The 18,681-nt window shown below is 42.1% G+C and overlaps 1 protein-coding gene across 1 annotated transcript in view; it reads left to right on the plus strand.

Moving 5' to 3' along the window:
- Window positions 1-18,681, plus strand: part of abca12 (ATP-binding cassette, sub-family A (ABC1), member 12) — a 60,807-nt gene that overhangs the window by 39,502 nt on the left and 2,624 nt on the right. The window contains exons 49-68 of the mRNA XM_041057858.1: window positions 402-559; window positions 1,458-1,691; window positions 1,937-2,075; window positions 2,354-2,600; window positions 3,598-3,687; window positions 4,631-4,718; window positions 4,824-4,951; window positions 5,298-5,385; window positions 5,733-5,841; window positions 7,683-7,737; window positions 9,910-10,087; window positions 10,423-10,538; window positions 12,163-12,325; window positions 12,569-12,822; window positions 13,278-13,482; window positions 13,682-13,791; window positions 14,442-14,592; window positions 17,348-17,482; window positions 18,092-18,195; window positions 18,440-18,532. Of these exons, the coding sequence (XP_040913792.1) occupies window positions 402-559; window positions 1,458-1,691; window positions 1,937-2,075; window positions 2,354-2,600; window positions 3,598-3,687; window positions 4,631-4,718; window positions 4,824-4,951; window positions 5,298-5,385; window positions 5,733-5,841; window positions 7,683-7,737; window positions 9,910-10,087; window positions 10,423-10,538; window positions 12,163-12,325; window positions 12,569-12,822; window positions 13,278-13,482; window positions 13,682-13,791; window positions 14,442-14,592; window positions 17,348-17,482; window positions 18,092-18,195; window positions 18,440-18,532 (2,845 nt within the window). The remainder of the gene's footprint in view (window positions 1-401; window positions 560-1,457; window positions 1,692-1,936; window positions 2,076-2,353; window positions 2,601-3,597; window positions 3,688-4,630; window positions 4,719-4,823; window positions 4,952-5,297; window positions 5,386-5,732; window positions 5,842-7,682; window positions 7,738-9,909; window positions 10,088-10,422; window positions 10,539-12,162; window positions 12,326-12,568; window positions 12,823-13,277; window positions 13,483-13,681; window positions 13,792-14,441; window positions 14,593-17,347; window positions 17,483-18,091; window positions 18,196-18,439; window positions 18,533-18,681) is intronic.

Consider the following 18,681-nt stretch of genomic DNA (forward strand, 5'->3'; position numbering starts at 1 on the left):
TTGTAATGCCTGGATTTGGGTTTGTTTATTTGGATGTGTATAGAGTGTGTTGTGTCTGCAGCCACACTTAAAAGGCCAAAATATACTCACTAGGATGGGAAAATGAGGAAAATCCAGAATAATTTTGACATAAGATATCTAAATATTGCTTGTGTGTTGTTCCTTCACTCTTCCAAAGCCCTGAAACTCCTACAAAGCTTCCGTGATTAGCTCGGCTATTAAAAATAATCTTACTGTGTGCATTTCACTGACATAGAATTACAGGATTTTCATGTAATAGAGTTCCATAATAGTCACACATTTCCATGCAGCTGCCATTTTGGTTGTAGTTTTTGATGAGGGAACGATATAATAATGCACATGAAAATAATGCAGATGTGTGTATGTCTGTGTCCTCTCAGAGCGCACCATCATCATGTCCACCCACCATCTGGATGAGGCTGAAGTGCTGAGCGACTGCATCGCCTTCCTGGAGAGAGGCGGATTAAAATGCTGCGGATCCCCCTTCTACCTGAAAGACAAGCTGGGTCAGGGCTACAAACTCACCCTCACCAAGAAGGTATCCATCCTCACATGCATCCAGTCCCCATGTTTGACTGTGTAGACTAGAATTACAGCATGTTGTTTTCAATGACACAAAATTACTATGAAAATGTTTTTTTTTTTCCTTTTTAAGAGACATTTTTTTAAAATATTCTTTCAGGTCAAACATTCCATGTTTCCCCAGTAGGCAAGTGTTGCCAGAACATTTAAAAGGGAGAAAGTAACAACATATCTCCAGATGTTCTTACCCAGATGTTCATATCTTGGACAATGCACAGCCAGCATAAACATTTCACAGTGCATTACAATGGCAGAGCTACTTGTGTGTAAATAAATTCTAAGTTATATCTCCCCAACATATTGTAACAGTGTGAATTGTATCACATTGATTGGAAAACTGCTAGATAGACTAAATCCCTACACAAATGGTGCTGTGCTGACTGCTGCAGACTTCCGCATACTTTTTGTTCAGCTGTTTTCCCAATGTAGCAGTTGAAAACAGTTTTTTTTCCCTTATCTTGACAAATAGATAAGTGTTCTTTATGAATTACGTCTGTACAGTGTCAGCGTTGGCAACAAGATGCACCTGAGATCGCACAGTGAGAAGCTTTTTGATTAACCCAGCCGTACACTGTAGTTTGGTCAAACTCAAAGTTTCCTTCAGTATCCTGTAACTGAGCTGTTTCCTGCATTAGTTTCAGGCTCTGTGTTCTCTGTGTACGTCTGTTTCAGGTTTCCATGTTAGGGCTCAGTCATTTGAACAACCTCTCAGATAAAATCAGGCAAAATGTGTTTCCAGAGAGCAAAAAGACAAAGAAAAGTCACTAGCAGCTGATTTGCAGTCTATGTAATGTAGAGTAAAGCTACGTAATGTTGAAAATAAAGCGTGTCTCTGTGTGTTTTTCTATCTGCAGATGCAGAACCTAGAATCTGAACAAATTGACAATGCTGAACTGAAGGCGTTTATCCAAGCCCATATACCTGAAGCACGGCTGAAGGAGGCCCAGGGGGGAGACTTGGTCTACTCACTGCCCCCCTTCACGTCATCCAACGCCTCCTCATACCGCTCCCTCCTGACCGCGCTGGACTCTAACCTAGAGGCCCTGCAGCTAGGGGGCTATGGCATCTCTGACATCACCCTAGAGGAGGTATGCTCATACACACACCCCCACACGAAAACACGGGTTTACACTGCAGTCAAAGAGGAGAGAAGAAGAAAAAAACGAAAACATGTACAGCTGATGAGGGAGATTTAAGTGTTCCCTGTGCAAATGTGCCAGTGCCCCTAAATTTTTTATCACACAGACATGTAAACATGTCATAAGCCATAAAATTATATTAGATAAGCTCTCTGACAAACACAGATGTTGACGTTTTGTTTTTATTTCTGTAGGTGTTCCTCCAGATGACGCATGGAAACACAGAAAATGGGGCTGACAACGGCCCCTTGTCTATCTCAGAGACAGTTTGTGACACAGGCTCCATTGACAGCTTCCCTTCAGACCCCAGTGAAAGCCTTGGTGACAGGATCAGTGAGTTCCTCCTTTCTTCCATCCTTCTTCTCTCCTTTTGAAGCATTCTCTTTTTATTTTACCCAGCTAACCTGGTTCTACAGGTGCAGTTTGGACACCCATCTTGAAGGATTGCGCTGACTTCTTTTGCGATACTATCTACCTGTTGACCTTTAGCTCTGTGTGCCTTAGAGAGAAACAGCAGGCATCATAAAGTCAGCGAGACAGTAAAAAAAGTAAGGACATTAGTACCAAAATGATAAAAATCTTATCTCCATTTCCCCTCCTATGTTTTTTAGAGCTTACCGGATCATCCATGGTGTGCGGCATGGCGCTGGCCTGGCAGCAGATGTCGGCCATACTGATCAAGAGGTTCCACCACAGCCGCAGAGACTGGAAGGGCCTGATCTCCCAGGTCCTGCTTCCTGTTCTGTTTGTGGTGTTTGCAATGGGTCTGGGATCCATCAAAAGCGATCTGCGACACTACCCTGAGCTGGAGCTGAGCCCTGCGCTGTACAACATCGGACCAAGCTACTCCTTCTTCAGGTCAGTTCTAATAGGAAGGGAAATAAAAGGGGGCATCGAGAAGGGAAGCACACAGAAGTAAATACAGCGAGTTACAAGTTTTGAAACCGTGGAGGCACTAACTGCAACACCCCTGTCTGATTTTGATGAAACTTTGATGGAGGGTTGATGCATCTCATTACTTGGCTGACCCGTGGGGTTCCTGCGTCATTTGTGTGGGTGTGGGGAGGGGGGGCATGTCTCACTTGTTCAGAAAACCAATTTGAAGCTGTAGTTTGTTGAAGGGCAGATGGACCTTAAGGACAGGGAGGAGTGAGGGAGAACGAGAGTGAGAGAGATGATTGTGGTGAAGATGGCTGAGATGTAAGATCAAAGTTAGAGAGATTAAGAGTGTCAGGATGTCTTCATTCTTGAGAAGTGCTGTTGTTTGATCAAGGGAATATGCAGCAGGGCAGAAAATGCTTAGGTGCCAATCCATATCAAAGACTGTATCAACACTCTACCCAGTTCTCTTTAGTCTGATATACAAAAGATATTGTAAAAGGATATTTATTTATTTATTTATCTTTGATTAGATCAGTGATGGAGCTGAGGGGCAGATGCTGATGAATGAGGCTATAAGTAGTTGAGGGTCAAATATTCTTCAGTCTTCTGCTATTTTAACTGCTATTCTAACACTAGAGTGTCAAATTTTATGACCTCTCTCAGAGCGCTATGTGTTCTTACTTGCCTGTATGAACAATGCAAACATAGCGATCTGTACATTTATTTATGAGTATACTTCTGCTTGTGTCTGAAGGCAGTGGAGAGCTCAAATAAAAGAAAACCACTTAAATGCAAATTGGAAAATCAAATGTCCAGACTCAGGAATGAAGAAATAAATAAAACCAAATTTGTCTGTCTGCCGAAGCTACATTAGCATCTTATACACCAACTTCTTGTCTGTGTTTCTTTGTTATTATAAAATTTCTGCCTTACATTGGAATCGAGGTTGACTTATTGTTTTCTGTCTCCGCAGTAACCAAAATCCTAACTCAAGCCAGCTGGTGGATACCATGTTGTCATTCCCTGGGATCGATAACGCCTGCCTCGACAAGTCTGATAACCCGTACGTAATCGCTTCTCAAATGCCAGCTGTTTTTTTCCCTGAAAGTGATAGATTTGTGAGCAATACTCTGGGTGCCTTTGCTCGGTTTCTCTAAGTGTTCCATCCTTTTCAGCAGGTACAGTGTTTTCGTATTTCGCTCGTTGTCATTCTTTTCATGCCTCCTCTCTCACCTTGTTTCATTTTACTAGTCTGTCTCCCTCCAGTTCCTGCTTCTCTGTTTCTGGTCTCTCTCACGTCCCTCCTCTTGATTTTTCTGCTTCTCAACTCAACGTATGTGGCTGAAAGCCTGCAGCAGGACTCTGTGATGTGAGAGCATCATTTGTATTCCATAAACACCCAGTGTTTATAGGACAGATTTTCCCCTTACAGGCACTCAAATCAATGTTGGCACTCAAACCAGACCTCAGAGGCATTTTAAAAATCCCTGCCAAAAAAAAAAAAAAACATATGGTTCAAAAGAGCCAGCATGTTTAGCTCATGATGCCCCTTAATCACAAACACTGTATGGTCCCATGACTTTCCTCCGTGGGTCTTTGTTGTCCACTAATTTATATCTAAAGTAACAGGATGCATTTGAGTGTGCAAGTGTGCAGACGTGTGTTGCTACAAATGCTTTTGATCTGCACAAAGTGTCCCTGAAAACATTTGGCAGAAAACAAAATGTGGGGGAGTTGAACATCAAACCACAGAAGCACACACAATTTCACACAATATGATATTACAGCACAGATTAAACAGCTTGTTTAATGCTCTGTGAATGCTTGCAGATTTTGCCCTTGTCTTCCTTTTTTGTTATGATGTGTAGACAGGTTTTTAGTATTGGTGCAGGACATCATTAACTCAGTTTCGAGATGGGCTCTTGGGTGTGTGTAAGGATAGGCCTGTGGCATTATCATGCACTGCAGACTCCCACCATTTCACTTTGCGAATGTTTCTTTTTAAGGGTCTGCACGAGAAACACACACAAGTGGAGTTCCAGAGGGAACAGCTCCAAACCGTTTAGCATCTGTAAATGCACCAGTGAGGAACAGGTGAGACTTGGGTCGCAGAGAACAGTGTTTGTGTGTGTGTGTGTTTGCACATGATTCTTTGAAGAAGGACAAGAGTGATGTCCCTGTCTCTTCCATATGCTGCAGATTTGTAATGGGGACAACTTCCAGCCGCCGCATGAGAAGATCCCTTCGTCTCAGATTGTCTACAACCTCAGTGGCATCAATGTGGAGAACTACCTGGTGGCCACAGCCAATGACTTCATCAGGAACAGGTGAATGCAGCCTATGTTTACATCTTCTTAATGTAGCCACATTGAGAATTCAGCCCATGCATCATTTATAGTTGCATAAAGCTGTGCTCTGAGTGGTAATAGATACTCTTTTGCCCATTTTAGAATTATATTTCATATTATTACATCATTTTGATAAATTAGCCTAATTTGATGATGATGATGATGACTTTTATTTATTTTATTTTATTCCATCAGAGTAATGGCTATTGATTGCAAATAATATTTGCTGAGGCTCAAGCAAGACACACAGTGTGTCATGTCTAATTTCTCAGCAGCACTGGGAGCTCTTTGTTTTGATCGATATATGTCCCATTTGTTTTTTCAGATATGGTGGCTTTGATTTTGGCATGCAGCTTCCTCCGGACTTGCAAATGGACCTAAGAGCAGTGCCCAAAAACCGTAGTCTGTCTAAGGTAATGTTCTCTCCTGCTTCCCCGCCGCCTGTCTCATTATCACTTTAATTGCTGTACTGATGAGTTGTTTAAAGTGAAAACATGACATCCTAACTAAAGTTGTTTGTCTGCAAGATCAAGGCTCGCAGATGGCGCTGCATTGTTATACCATCAGTGTCATCATAAATATGCTTTACTGCAGCAATTGTGCCTCTGTTTTAGTGTGTAAATTTCCTCAGATGATGACGTCTGCATTTTGTAGAGATGTAGTAGACTTGCACACCCTAATCTGTAGCATTGTGAGTGATTGTTTTCCATTTGTGTGTGTGTGTGTGTTCCTGTCTGTGTTTGTGCTTGCATGGGTGTAGGTCTGGTTCAATCCTGAGGGCCATCACACAATGCCAGCATACTTAAACAGCCTCAACAACATTATCCTACGCTCCAATCTTCCAGCAGACAAGGATCCACGTAAATACGGTAAACACAGTCTGAGATTTCAGTTTAACTGATCAAGAACTCTAAACATACAAAGGCAATGAAAGTAAAGATCACAGCTATCTAATTTTTTTTGACTTTGTAAGATACATTTGTTTCTGCTTACTCTTATTTATTATTGTTTTAGTGATTTTAGAAAAGGTCTATACACATTATATTTGTTGGGATTATGTTGAATTCATGCAGACTCTCAAACACTTGAAAAAGACATGACTGGGATTGTGCAGACGGGATGCACATTAGTTGAAGGTGATACTGACTGAACACCCAGTGCATTTTGTAGACTAAATATAAAGAAGGCTGTAAACAGTGTGTTTACTCATGGTTCATTTCACTGGATTAAAGCCAGGGGGTGCTGTGTGTCCTTAGACTCACATCACTATGCACTGTGAATACTGATGAATGCTGCTCACTAGGGAGCTATGCTAAAGAGAACGAGGCTGGCCCACGTTTTCAGTGCTGTTTCAGCTCTGAGCATCACCCTGACCATCTGCCTGCGGGCAGGAGTACACAAATGTGAACACACACACACACACACAAACGCATGTAAATGTAAATGCTCATAAAAACATACAGTGCACACACCTAACGACATATTTCCTCCCCGATCGATGATAAAAGTGCTTGAGGGTAGAGTATAATCATTTAAATGTTACCTGCAAACTCCCAGCAGTGTCAGGGGTGGAGATCCAGGGAGATTACTTTTCAAGGTGATCATTTCTCTGTCAAACGTGAAGTCCTAACCCTGACACTGTGTCCTGCAGTATCAACCCTGGGTTGGGACCCCACAGACATCTGCGTCAAACTGTTTTTTCATGCCACTCTTTCACGCAGAATTGAAAGTCTATCTGCCCCATAATCCAGAGAAAATACACAAGTGTTTAATAAGCCCACCTTTAGAGGATGTGAACAGAAAATAATCCTTATTTAATGCTTTCAAAAATGAAGGGAAAAACAGCCTTAGCTTGAGGCAGTGAGAATTAAAATGTTACAAAAATGTTATAAATCATGACCCATTTTTCCTCATTTAGTAAGTTCATCTATTATTCAATCAAGGGAAAGAAAAAAAAATCAGGAACAACTTTCATAATCAATTAATTGTCATTTTTGAGCAAAAATGACTAGAAATTCACTGGTTCTTCTCAAATGTGAGTATTTGGTGGTTTTCTTTGCCCTCTTTGACAGCATAAATAATAAATTTGGGATTTGGACTTCTGATCACACAAAATTAGCAATTTAGATACATCACTTGGGGCACTCAAATTGTGATGTTTTTTTTTTTTTTTTTTCAATATTTTGACTTTTTTCAGACTTAATTTATCTGTTCATCAAGAAATTTAAGATGCTTTGATAATCAATATCACTGTTAGTTGCAGCAGTAGTTGTTTTTCCATTGGAAAAGATACAAACCAGTTTAGGGAACATCCAGGGTTTTATCAACTAATCCATCCATGGATTAGTTGATAAAACCCATCAATTCCACCAAAGTGTCCTTCAGCAAGGCACTGAACCTGCAACCTCCTCCGGCGCTGCTGTGCTTTGGGTGAACTCATACTCTTCTATATCAGGAAATGTAAGCAGGGACATGTAGGGGAGGCAGTTCGTGTCTGTGAGCATCTAGAAGACCCTGAAAAAAATGATAAAGAAAATTCAATTTCCTTTGTGTGCACTGGCAAATGAAATCATCTTGCACTGTATTTTTCAACTGAGTGTGTCCCAGGCTAAGAGAATATCACTGCTCATTTAGCTCTTGTGCTGAAAAATAGTGTGTATGCCGTTGTTTTTCTATTGCTAACATAATGCTCTGCTTTTTCCTATTACAGCCATTTCAGTCTCCAGCCACCCGTATTTTGGTCGGGCGGATGATGAAGATGCAGTGTAAGGGCAACTCTTAAAAATTCTTCCTTCTGCTGAAGTGTCAGTTTACAATAATATCAATGGCTGCTCTTGCAAAATAAATAAATAAATAAATAAATAAAATCCTTATTATCATTCTAATTGGTGAACATATTCCAAAATCAGTCACGTCATGATGAATATTATCGACTGCTGTTTGGCTGAGTCCAAGATAAATTATGGAAGCATCCTACTTTTCAATTCAGGACATTAAAGTCAGGGTGGACTCAGGGCAGGGAGGCACATGACAGCAGTATTTACCCATATTTGATCTTCTAAATGGATTTCCCTGAGCTTGCACTATTGATTAGAGTCCCAATGTAATGAGTGTTTACCCTGAAGGTGGCACAGAGGTGGATTGTTTCTACCCCACTTCCCAAAATGGGTTTATTTAAAATACTCCACATTCTGCTTTAGAGATCCAGACTGCAGGTCTGTGTGTGGTCACATGTATGTATACAAACGTGTGTGCTGCAGTGGATCAAATGAAATCATTCTGAGAGTGGATTGAGCCAAAGCTGCGGCCTCGAGAAGGTCCGTCCTCTCCAGAGCCTTATTACCGCTAAGCACCTCACTGACCATTTTGGTGTTTACTGGCCTCCACTTTCTCCACATGCTCCACATTTATTTCTGTGCGTAGCATTTATTAGCTGTTAGCCTGCTAAGATACTGCAGCAGCTGCAAGTGCACAATTACCCCTCCATCTTGGCTGATTCTGCTGCCTCACTAGATGTATTGATTTGGCCTGAGCTGTGTTAAAGACACAGCAGGCTTATTACTCCAAATGTCTTGATTCTCACAGTGTGGTAGCTGTGCCCATGGGAAAAATTCTAAGGCTATCTTGGCCATACTGATAACAAGCGCTCAGTAGTTGCTGCTGCTGGCTACCTTGCTACAGAGGATAGCCAGGGCTCATGTCCTCCTCTGCTGGTCTCTCTCCTTCCCACTCGGTCACTCTGCCAGCTTTGTCACAGTTGCTGATAACAGCACAGGCAGAAGGACCCAAATGCAGACACGCTAGACAGGCTGATGCAGTGAAGTTAGTTTGGAGTGGAAGAGACCAGACTTACGGGTAGACAGGTGGACAAGCAGACAGGTGGGTAGACAGGCAGACAGTTGCAGGCAACAGGTAACCAAACGCAGGTAGAAGCCATATAGGAAAATACATAGGAAGATGAACAGACGAACCAACAAGGAGCTGGTGACAACAGCAAGTTTTAATAGAGGCTGGGGTGATGAGGTAACGGGAACAGGTGTGTGAGTGAACAGCGAAGCACAGGTGAAGTCTGGGAACATCTGGTGGGCGGGTGGTAGAAAATGGCAGGTGTGGGGAGATTGAAGCGATAAACGTGGCCAGGGAGAAGACAAGAGGGGCTGGAGACAGAGGGACAAGGGGAACTGAGGAGGAGTGTATTTTGTTTTTTGGTGGTGGTGTGTCCAAGTCATAGGAGAGAGGTAAAAGTACTAAAGTAGCATGCAGGGCTGGCACATGAGCATGGGAGATGAACAGTTAGTGGAATCAAGAAAGTTTGAATGAGTGCACTGGGTTAAGAGTAACTGAAGGATCACAGCCTCAGCTTGCTGTCTGGGGTCTTGTCTGGACAATAGGCTCCGCAGCCTCTCAGCAGAGCCACTCGTCTCACTGACTATAGAGCAACAGCAGTGTGAAGTTGTTCTCAACTCAAAGCCATCTGTTTCTTTTGCAGTCATTATGTTGTCAGGGCTGAGGCACAAGCATCTCTTTTAACAGAGCGGTTTGTTATTAATGGAATTCACTTTATTGTGAGCCACTTTAATAGTTCAAATGAGTCAAGTCCCAGTAGGCAACGGTATGATACTTTGTAGGAGGACCATTGTTTTCTGAAAAGAATTACACCAGGTTGCCTCATTCAAAGTGACTCAGCACACCAGAGTATATTGATTGGCACGCTTTGTAATCCTTGGATCTGAACCTGTAGCTGCTATAGAACTTTCCTACAGTAAGTACAGAAAAAAAAAAGTTAAACTACAGGAGCACAACACAATATATTGTCCGTTAATAGAGTTTATGCAGGTGAATGATGATAAACATGGAAGATTATGGATGTGCCTGATAATTAATGTTGTCAGTGTTGTCACTGTCATTTGAATGATCCTATTTTTTTTTCCTCACAGTGTTCAGGGAATGCTCCACATCCTTGTGGCTATGTGTGTGCTGACGGGTTACTCAATCACAACAGCCAGTTTCGCCATCTATGAAGTGAGCGAGCACCACAGTGGCTCCAAGAGGCTCCAGCACATTGCCGGCATCAGCGAGCCCTTCTACTGGGCTGTGAACTTCTTTTATGACATGGTAACGTCATCTTATTGCTTAACGGCAGACCCAAATGAACATCTCACTAACTTAGTTAATGTAGTCGAATCCTTGTGGATCACAATTATGCTCAATAAAAAGCAAAACCAAACATAGTCATGGTGTATCACTGCCCTGTGTTTTAGATTGTAAATGTACATGAAAAACATGTCCTACTCATTAGATCCTTTCAGAAGATAGACATGCTTAATAAAAACAAATGTATTCACTAAATATGAAAGCTTTTATATATTTTTAACAGACTGATTCATGATAAATTGGGAGAATGATATCCCTTTGTGGTGTTACATCATGTTTTATCTTTTTTTTGACAGGTCATCTATCTGATCCCTGTGACTTTGACTGTTGGTGTGATTGCAGCCTTCCAGATTCCAGCGTTCACAGAACGGCAAAATTTGGGTGCCATCGCTCTCCTTCTAGTGCTCTTCGGGTCAGTAACTTATCTACTGAGAAATTACTGTCAGTTTATGACATTGTTGATCTTTTGGCTTGTTCTGTTCATGACACTGCTGACCCGTTTTATTGGTTTCATTTGATGAAGCATCAGGCCATCGTTAGGCTGAAAAATCTTTTCTTCAAAACTCTGTAGCTCAGTGAATGGTGCTTCATTCTGCAGATAAGACGGTCGTCCTCAAGGAATTTTTATGGCCTAACAGTGAAATGTTCTGGACAGACCAAGTCAATCATCTGACCTCAGCTGAGCTGACCACATGTTTCTTGCAAAGGATTCATCAAAATCCTTTGATCAAACAAAGGTTTATCAATTTTGCAATGTCCACACACATTCACTGTATTTTCTAGCCGCATGTTTCTTTGCGTACCGGCAGGTTGGGTTTACAGCACGGAGCACAAGGAGGCTGCTGTTTTTCAAACAACACAGCTCAATTTTTCAGAATTTCTTGCAAAGACAGATGGTGGTAGGACTGAAAGTCTGATAGAAAAATCATTGCCAACATGTTTATCCCATTCAAGCCAAAGATGCTAGAGAGAGGAAGGGAGGGAGGGGAGGGATCAGGAAGCAACAGGAGTTGCAGCAATAACAATACAATATGACTTGGTGTGAGAAAGAGGCTAGTTATCGTCTTGAAATACCGAGGATTTCAAATCAACGTGACTGTGAGATTACGTTTTTGGAAAAGCGTCAAACCAATGATGTGTCATGTTTCCTGCATGTGGATCACTGGGATTATTTACATCATTTCCCAGCTGTAGCAGAGGTTTTTGGCTCCAGTGTATGCCGTTGCTGTCGCAGGCCTCGTCCTGAGCCCTAGATCTTAGGAGGCCAAGTCAGCACTCTGCTTCTCATTTATCAGACAGATGTCTCCCTCCCAAGCAATGAGTAATCACAGCGCTCCATCTGTCAGGCTGCACCCACCTGGTCTGGTCTGCAGCCTTCTTGGTTCTGTTCCTTGTCATGGCTTGGCACCCACAGTCTGCCTACCAAGCACCTTTTTTTTTTTGGGCACGGCACTCAGATGCTTTGTCTCTGTCTGGCTCTATCTGTTTGTGTCTGTTTCTTTCTTTTCCCTGCCCACTTTTTTCTTTTCCATCTCTTTCTCCCTTCTTCTCTTCCTCTCTGTCTCTCTGACCCAGACACCCCAATCAAATGAACAAGCAGATTATGTGAGAGAAAAGAGAGAACAAAAAAAGAATGTTCTGCCAGCAGGGGAATAAAGGAAGAAGTAATTTATCTTGCTCTATTTTGGCGTCATGACTGAATGTTTACCCTTGTCATTGCATGGTATTTTTCCTCCTTTCCTTTCCAGTATTCTTTGGTTCCTATTTTCATCTCACAGCTACTCTGTTTAGCTTGTTAAAGGCCTAAACCATTTCAGTAAAAAAAAAAAAGCAAGGTCCTGTCATTTTAGGAGGTGCTTTTGTGAGAAGGAGTGTATAAATTTTCGATATCCACTTAGTGTGCTTGTCTTTGTGTGTATTCTGTATTTGAAATCAACCCAGCAAGATCACAGCAGGGCTATTTATAAGGCGTACGCTTGGAGTTATTTTTATTTGATGCTTTCGTTTCAAGTATCCTGTCTTTGTCAATTTCTCAGGTTTGCTACCTTCCCCTGGATGTATCTGTTATCAAGTGTCTTCAAGGATGCAGAAATGGCCTTCATCACCTATGTGTGCATCAACCTGTTCATCAGTGTCAACACAATCATGTCCACCTCCATTCTCTACTTTCTGGGCCAGATTTCAATGCGAAACCCTGAGGTCAGCACAAACTGCTTGGTTCAAGATACTGTTTGTTAGCAACTAATTATTATTTCAGTGCACACTTAAATGTGCGACTGTTCATTAAATGTGGAATGAAATCTTGTCAGCCTCTGTAGTTCTGGTGATATTGAGTTGCAGAGGAGTGAGATGGGCAGGCATACCTCACTTATCCAATGACAGGAAAGTGAGGATTATAGTACAGTTTCTCAGTGCGCTCTGTTCTGTCCTTTCCTCCCGCAGATCATCAAGGACATCTTCAATAGGCTGAGCCAAGCCTTCCTCATCTTCCCCCAGTTCAACTTTGGAAACGGGCTGATGCAGCTGGCTAGGATGAACATAGAGGTTCAGATCCTCAGTGGCTACGGCATTGACGCCTATCAGAACCCGTTCTCCACAGACGCCCTGGGCTGGATGTTCATCTCCTCCTTCATCCAAGGCGTGGTCTTCTTCACCCTGCGCCTCCTGCTCAACAAGTTTCTTATGCGTAAAGTCAGGTGAGGAAAACTGAAGCCAGAGACGGTTGATGATGAAATCAGGAACTCCCGTGTACACATCCAGCCTTGTAATTGGATTGAGAATGTACTGCATGTACAGAATGTGGAATTAGCACTCATGTGGCCCAGAGTATGAAACCGAGATAAAAATGCAGGAAATATGCAAATGAGTGGTTGAATATGCTTCAGAGCCACTTTAAGTAATTAAAGGAAAAAAAAGTGAAATTGCAGTTCATTTTTGAAAGTTCAAAATGAACAAAGATGAATATCCATTTTTTTTTTTGAGAAATAAAAGCAATACATTTTAATAAGCCCCAAAGATATCAGAAGCCTGAACGATTTATGTTGAAAAACTGTCACCGTGTTTCAGTCAAACTCAGATCTAAGGGGGCGTTTTCTGTGTCTCTGCCAGTTGCTCACATTCATTTGAACAACTGTTACTTTTCCCTTTGCAGGCATCTGATTTGTGGAAGAAAGACGGTGCCACAGGTGGCTTGTGAGGACGAAGATGAGGATGTGGCAGCTGAGCACCTACGGGTGTCCAGTGGAGCAGCCAGCTCAGACATACTGCAGGTCAACCAGCTCACTAAGGTCTATCAACACCTAAAGAAGAAGGTCCATGCTGTCAAGAGACTCTCTGTGGGCATCCCTGCAGGAGAGGTAAGCCTAATATGGATTACTAATGGGACTGAAATAAACAGTTATATATATATAAATGATAGGATGATAAAAGGGGCATTGTGTAATTACTGACTAAATATCTTAATATTGACACGAACATCTATCTAATTATTGTATCATAAGACTGTATAGTGGTTGAATGCTTCAGGGTTAATAAGAAGTGAGTGATTGTTTACAGTGCTTTGGTCTGCTGGGAGTGAACGGAGCAGGTAAAACTACCACCTTCAAGATGCTGACTGGAGATGTTAGCCCCACCGACGGCACAGCACAGATCAGGGACCGGGACGGGTAAGCCGTACATTCATTTATTTGTTCACATTACATGCAAACATGACAAAAACCACGTTTGCATTTCAAACGTGTGCTTTCGAATGCTTTCCTTAGCTTTTTGTCACACATGGATCATATGAAAACACTGAAGGCACGGAGGTGTCAGGCAGATGTAAAATAATGTTAGTCAGAAAAACACTGACTCTGACACAAAGCATAGTCCTGCAAACTCAATGGGATCTGTGATAATCTCTATAGAGGACAAGGCAGAAGCAAACCCATTGCTTTGATTTAATTTTTACAAGGTGCCCAAGCTGCACTGCCAAATGAATTTGGGCTGGATTAAATTTGAAAAACACAAATATCCACAAATGAGGGATATTATTGCTTTGCTTCAGCCAAAAAACATAATGGTTTGGGATTTAGAAAGGAGCAGCTGTATCTTACCCCTGTATCTGAAGCTTCCCTATAAAAGTATAACGGGAAACCATACTCATGATCCAGGCTCCCAATTCCTGTTCTGTTGTTAAGCTATATCGTGGGAATTCCCAACACAGCACACTACAGACAACAGGTCCTCTGAAGCACCTCACATGTCCATCTCTACGACAAAGTATGATGGATGCCATTTAAGAGAATCTGTCTTTCTTTGTGTTTTTTTTCCCCAGGCGGTTGGTAGACATCATGGAGTGCCGTAACAAGGGAATTAACATCGGCTACTGTCCCCAGGTGGATGCACTGGACAACCTGCTCACTGGAGAGGAGCACTTATACTTCTACGGTCGCATTCGAGGCATCTCAAAGAGGGAGATAGAAGGGGTAAGGAGGAGCTGCAGACTCTGTGGTGCCTTTCAGAGCTTCGGGCAGTGACAACAGCATGCATGAAATGACACAAGATCAGATATAAATTCAAAGATGCACTCCCTCTGCAGGACTGTTGAACTGTTGATGCATACTAAATCAGAGGGTGTGAAGTGTTGAGTGACGTGTGCTGAAAGCTGTACCATCTGGGGCAAAATGGAAAAGCTTTTGTTGTCAGCTCATGCAATCCAAACTTCAGAATTAAGCTGATGCTATATGCTTCAGTGAAGACAAATTTACTTTGATGATGAGAGGATCTAATTTGACATGTCACTTTAGCCCCCATTCTTCCCATTTATCTTTCTGAGAACTAATCAGTCTTGTTTCTGTGGTGATTACTGAGTGTGCCTGTCTTTCGCTGCTGCTGACATGAGAGGAATCTGCAGAGCAACCAATCAAAAGATGATGTGATTTCTGATTTTCCATCTTTTTATATTTATTTATTTATTTATTTTACAAAAAGAAAAGAAACAGCTCTGAGGTAGGTGAAAAAATGACAAATCTTAAAGTCTTTTTGCGGGGAAAACATTTATCTGTTTCTCTCTGTTTACTGTTTTACAACTTAGGATGTAGAAGTAGAAAAATATTGATTGTCTCTGACAGTCACAGTCCTGTTCAGAACAGAAATGCACACATATATTAGCAAGTATGCACACAGACACACACACGCACACACTTACGCAGACAGCGAGGCACTGAAATGGGTCTGCCTGGTCCTAATTGTCATGGTTGCTATTGTTACAGCTCATCTTCTCTGGTGAGGGAAGTGACAACAATGGTTATAATGGCCACAGCATCAGTATTGGGATAATTCACAAAGATGAGGTTATATATAGAGTTCCTCTTATGTTGTCTCCCACTGACAGTGCCCGAGCTGTGGATAATGAGACAAGCCTTAATGGGGTCATTTCGCATTGACATGGTTTTGTCAGGCTTAATGAGCTGTTACATCAAAGGTGATAGAAAGGGGCTTTTATGAGAGAACATAAAAAAACAACACGCTTTGATCTGAGCCAGTCAGGAATATGCTGCGCTTCCAGTGCTAATCGTTCAAATTTAGCTGTTGATACTGTGTATTTGTCTAAAGTATGTAACATCCCACACAGTGCTCTGATAACCTGGATCGGTGAACTTAGAATCGTACAGATAAATCAACAGTGAGGGCAAATCCTCTTACAGGGAGAAAGCAAAGAATCTAAGTGAACTGAGCCATCTATTGCATTGGCTTGCTTCATTGATCTGGTTTCCAAACTTGCCAGCTGATGGGGGGAAAAAGGCTAAAGCTTACCGATGGGAAATCACCTCCAAGCTATTGGAAAATGGACCAGTATTTACAGCACACTATTTCATGTGATTAATAGGCAAGCATAGAGATTTTTAAGTGACTGAAATTGTTATGAGCCATTAAAGGTTTTTCTTTTCTTGCTGTCAATGTGGTTTAACACACAGGATAAACTGATGGGCACAGAATTATGCTGTGTCAGTTGCTGTTCTGGAAAGTTGCAGCCTCAGGACAGGATTGAGTTTAGATAAAGTAAACTCTCCAAGTAAAGTCATCCTTGTTGTACAAACAAAATTAAATATGCATGGGAGTCGGATAGACAGATACCTCAGTTATTTGCTGTGCCGCTGTACTGGACAGAAAAGGAGGGGGGAATAACAGAAATGAACATGAATATCAAGCAGCCAGGAAGGAGGCCGACCAGTTTTTGCCCTCAGAATAAGCTTTCTGTAAATCCACCTTTTCCCGCTGTGATCAGGTTCTGAATTGTGTGTGTAGTGGGATATTGGACTTTTCCTCCAGAGAGAAGGCGTCCAGTTGATGGATTAAAGGGATGGATAATCAGCTTCTTGTAAAGGTCCCGTGTCGTTTAGGTCTGCTGGAGCCACAGATGGGTGGTTGACTTCATCCTAGTGTTCGCGAAACTAGGAAACAGCATGCGGGTCTGTGGAATTGTCCAATATTCCTCGATCTTCACACAACCATGCAGAGCAATCATTACACCTATTGACACGTAGTGGATGACAGTTAATCCATTGCACATCTACAACATCGATTATCAGTTTGCAGCAGAAACGTGGTGCAGTTTCCCTTTGGCTTTCTCCGCATATAAACCTACTTGGAGGAACAAAAAGAAAAAGGAAATATTATGTTATGTTAATAAATGTTATTATGTTTTTTCTATAATTTACAATAATCCTTGTTACACCCAATCATCTATCTTTGTACATTAACCTTGTTATCCTAAGTGGTTTTAAAATGGCCGACTGCTGGGGTTGGCTTTTGATGTGTTTATATTGCAGAGCTTAAACTTTTTTTTTTTTTTTTTGGTATTTATCCACTAGCATGTTATAGAGCTAACAAGATGTGTTAACTTGGTTGCCCAGGCTATGATGAATGGCTGATGCTGCTTTGAAAACTCACATTTAAAAAACACATTCTTCCTCTTATTGAATCAGCTCGCTGACTTAATGACTCCTCTCTGTGCCTCTGTTAAACTGTTTTGGTATTCACCATTATCCTGTATTTGCCATTTACGGCTTCAGTGACTGTTGCTCAGCAAATGTTACATAGTCTCACTTTAAAAGGAGAAATATGCTGCTTGGCTACATTGTAATTGGCCAGTAAACATGAAAATTAGTGCATTGAAAACTTTGTTTTTTCATCTTGTTTATCTCATGCATAATCCCTGTAATTTTTTTTTTCTTGAAGGTGGTGAACTACCTACTGAGGAGGCTGCATCTGAACAGCCACAGAAACATCACTACTGACGGTTACAGTTGTGGCACCCGCAGGAAGCTCTCCACGGCGCTGGCTCTCATTGGGCATCCGCAAATCCTGCTCCTGGTGAGGACACACCTGTTCATGCCGCTGTAGCTACCCACTTAATTCCCTACCTGGCCACCAGACAACAAATATTCAACTAACTGAACACGCCTGTGTCTGAATGCATCATTGATGTTACGACGATATTAACAGACTAGACTTGACAGAGCTCATATAGTTAATGAGTTTGCTTGCTCAGGCTTACCCAATGGGTAGTCGATCGAATCTTCTTTTCCCTTTCTCTCCTTCTTCCTGCCTTCAAATCTTTCCATACTTTTCCTTTCCTCCTTGTGACTTCCTCATTTCCCATTCTTACTTGGATTTTCCCCTCTGCCTCTTGCCCTTGTATTCATTTTTTTTCTTCTTAATCTTCCCCTTTTTTGCTTTGTCCGTAACACTGGGCCTCCCATCTCCCATCTGATATTGCAGTTATGCATTTGTGCTTACTCTTTCTTGTTCCCCCTGCCCTTGGTTTGTCATTCTCTCCCCATGTGTGCTGCACACTGTTTACAACACAATGCCTTCGCCTTCACTTCCCTTTTTCCCTTGATCTCTCTATCTTGATTTCAAACTTCCTCTCCTTCTTTCACACACCCTGCTACCCTCTTCTCATTCTTCCTCTCTCCACAGGATGAGCCAAGCTCTGGCATGGACCCTCGCACCAAGCGTCACCTGTGGAAAATCATCTCTGAAGAAGTCAAGGGAAAATGTGCTGTGGTCCTCACCTCCCACAGGTTAGGAGAGAATCACATTCGTACACCTAATAAAGTGTATCTTGAATTATTTGATGAATACATGGCTAAATTACACAAATTACTTGGGACTGGGCTACAGTTGGGTAAAAAGTAAGGAGACATTCGGCATTCTATCCCATAACTACTAAATGTATTTTGTATTCACAGTATGTGTGACAGCAGGCATTGCTAATTACTCTATGCTCAAAGGATCCTTGTGTGACCTTTTATCTCTGTTTCACAGCATGGAGGAATGTGAGGCACTGTGCAGCCGTCTTGCCATCATGGTGAAAGGTCAGTTCCGATGCCTGGGCTCCCTGCAGCACATTAAGAACAGGTTAGTGACCTCTGCTCATTCTCCAATCCAGCCATTACTGCTCTCCCGACTCTGCCTCCCTGGCCTCTTATTCTTCCCCCTATGGTCCTTTGTGCAACTGAATGCTCAGTTTTACTTGTAAGAACAGTGCGCCCCCACCCCCACCCCCA

Source organism: Toxotes jaculatrix, chromosome 15 (genome assembly GCF_017976425.1).
Source record: "Toxotes jaculatrix isolate fToxJac2 chromosome 15, fToxJac2.pri, whole genome shotgun sequence".
In the NCBI taxonomy this organism is placed as follows: Eukaryota; Metazoa; Chordata; class Actinopteri; family Toxotidae; genus Toxotes; species Toxotes jaculatrix.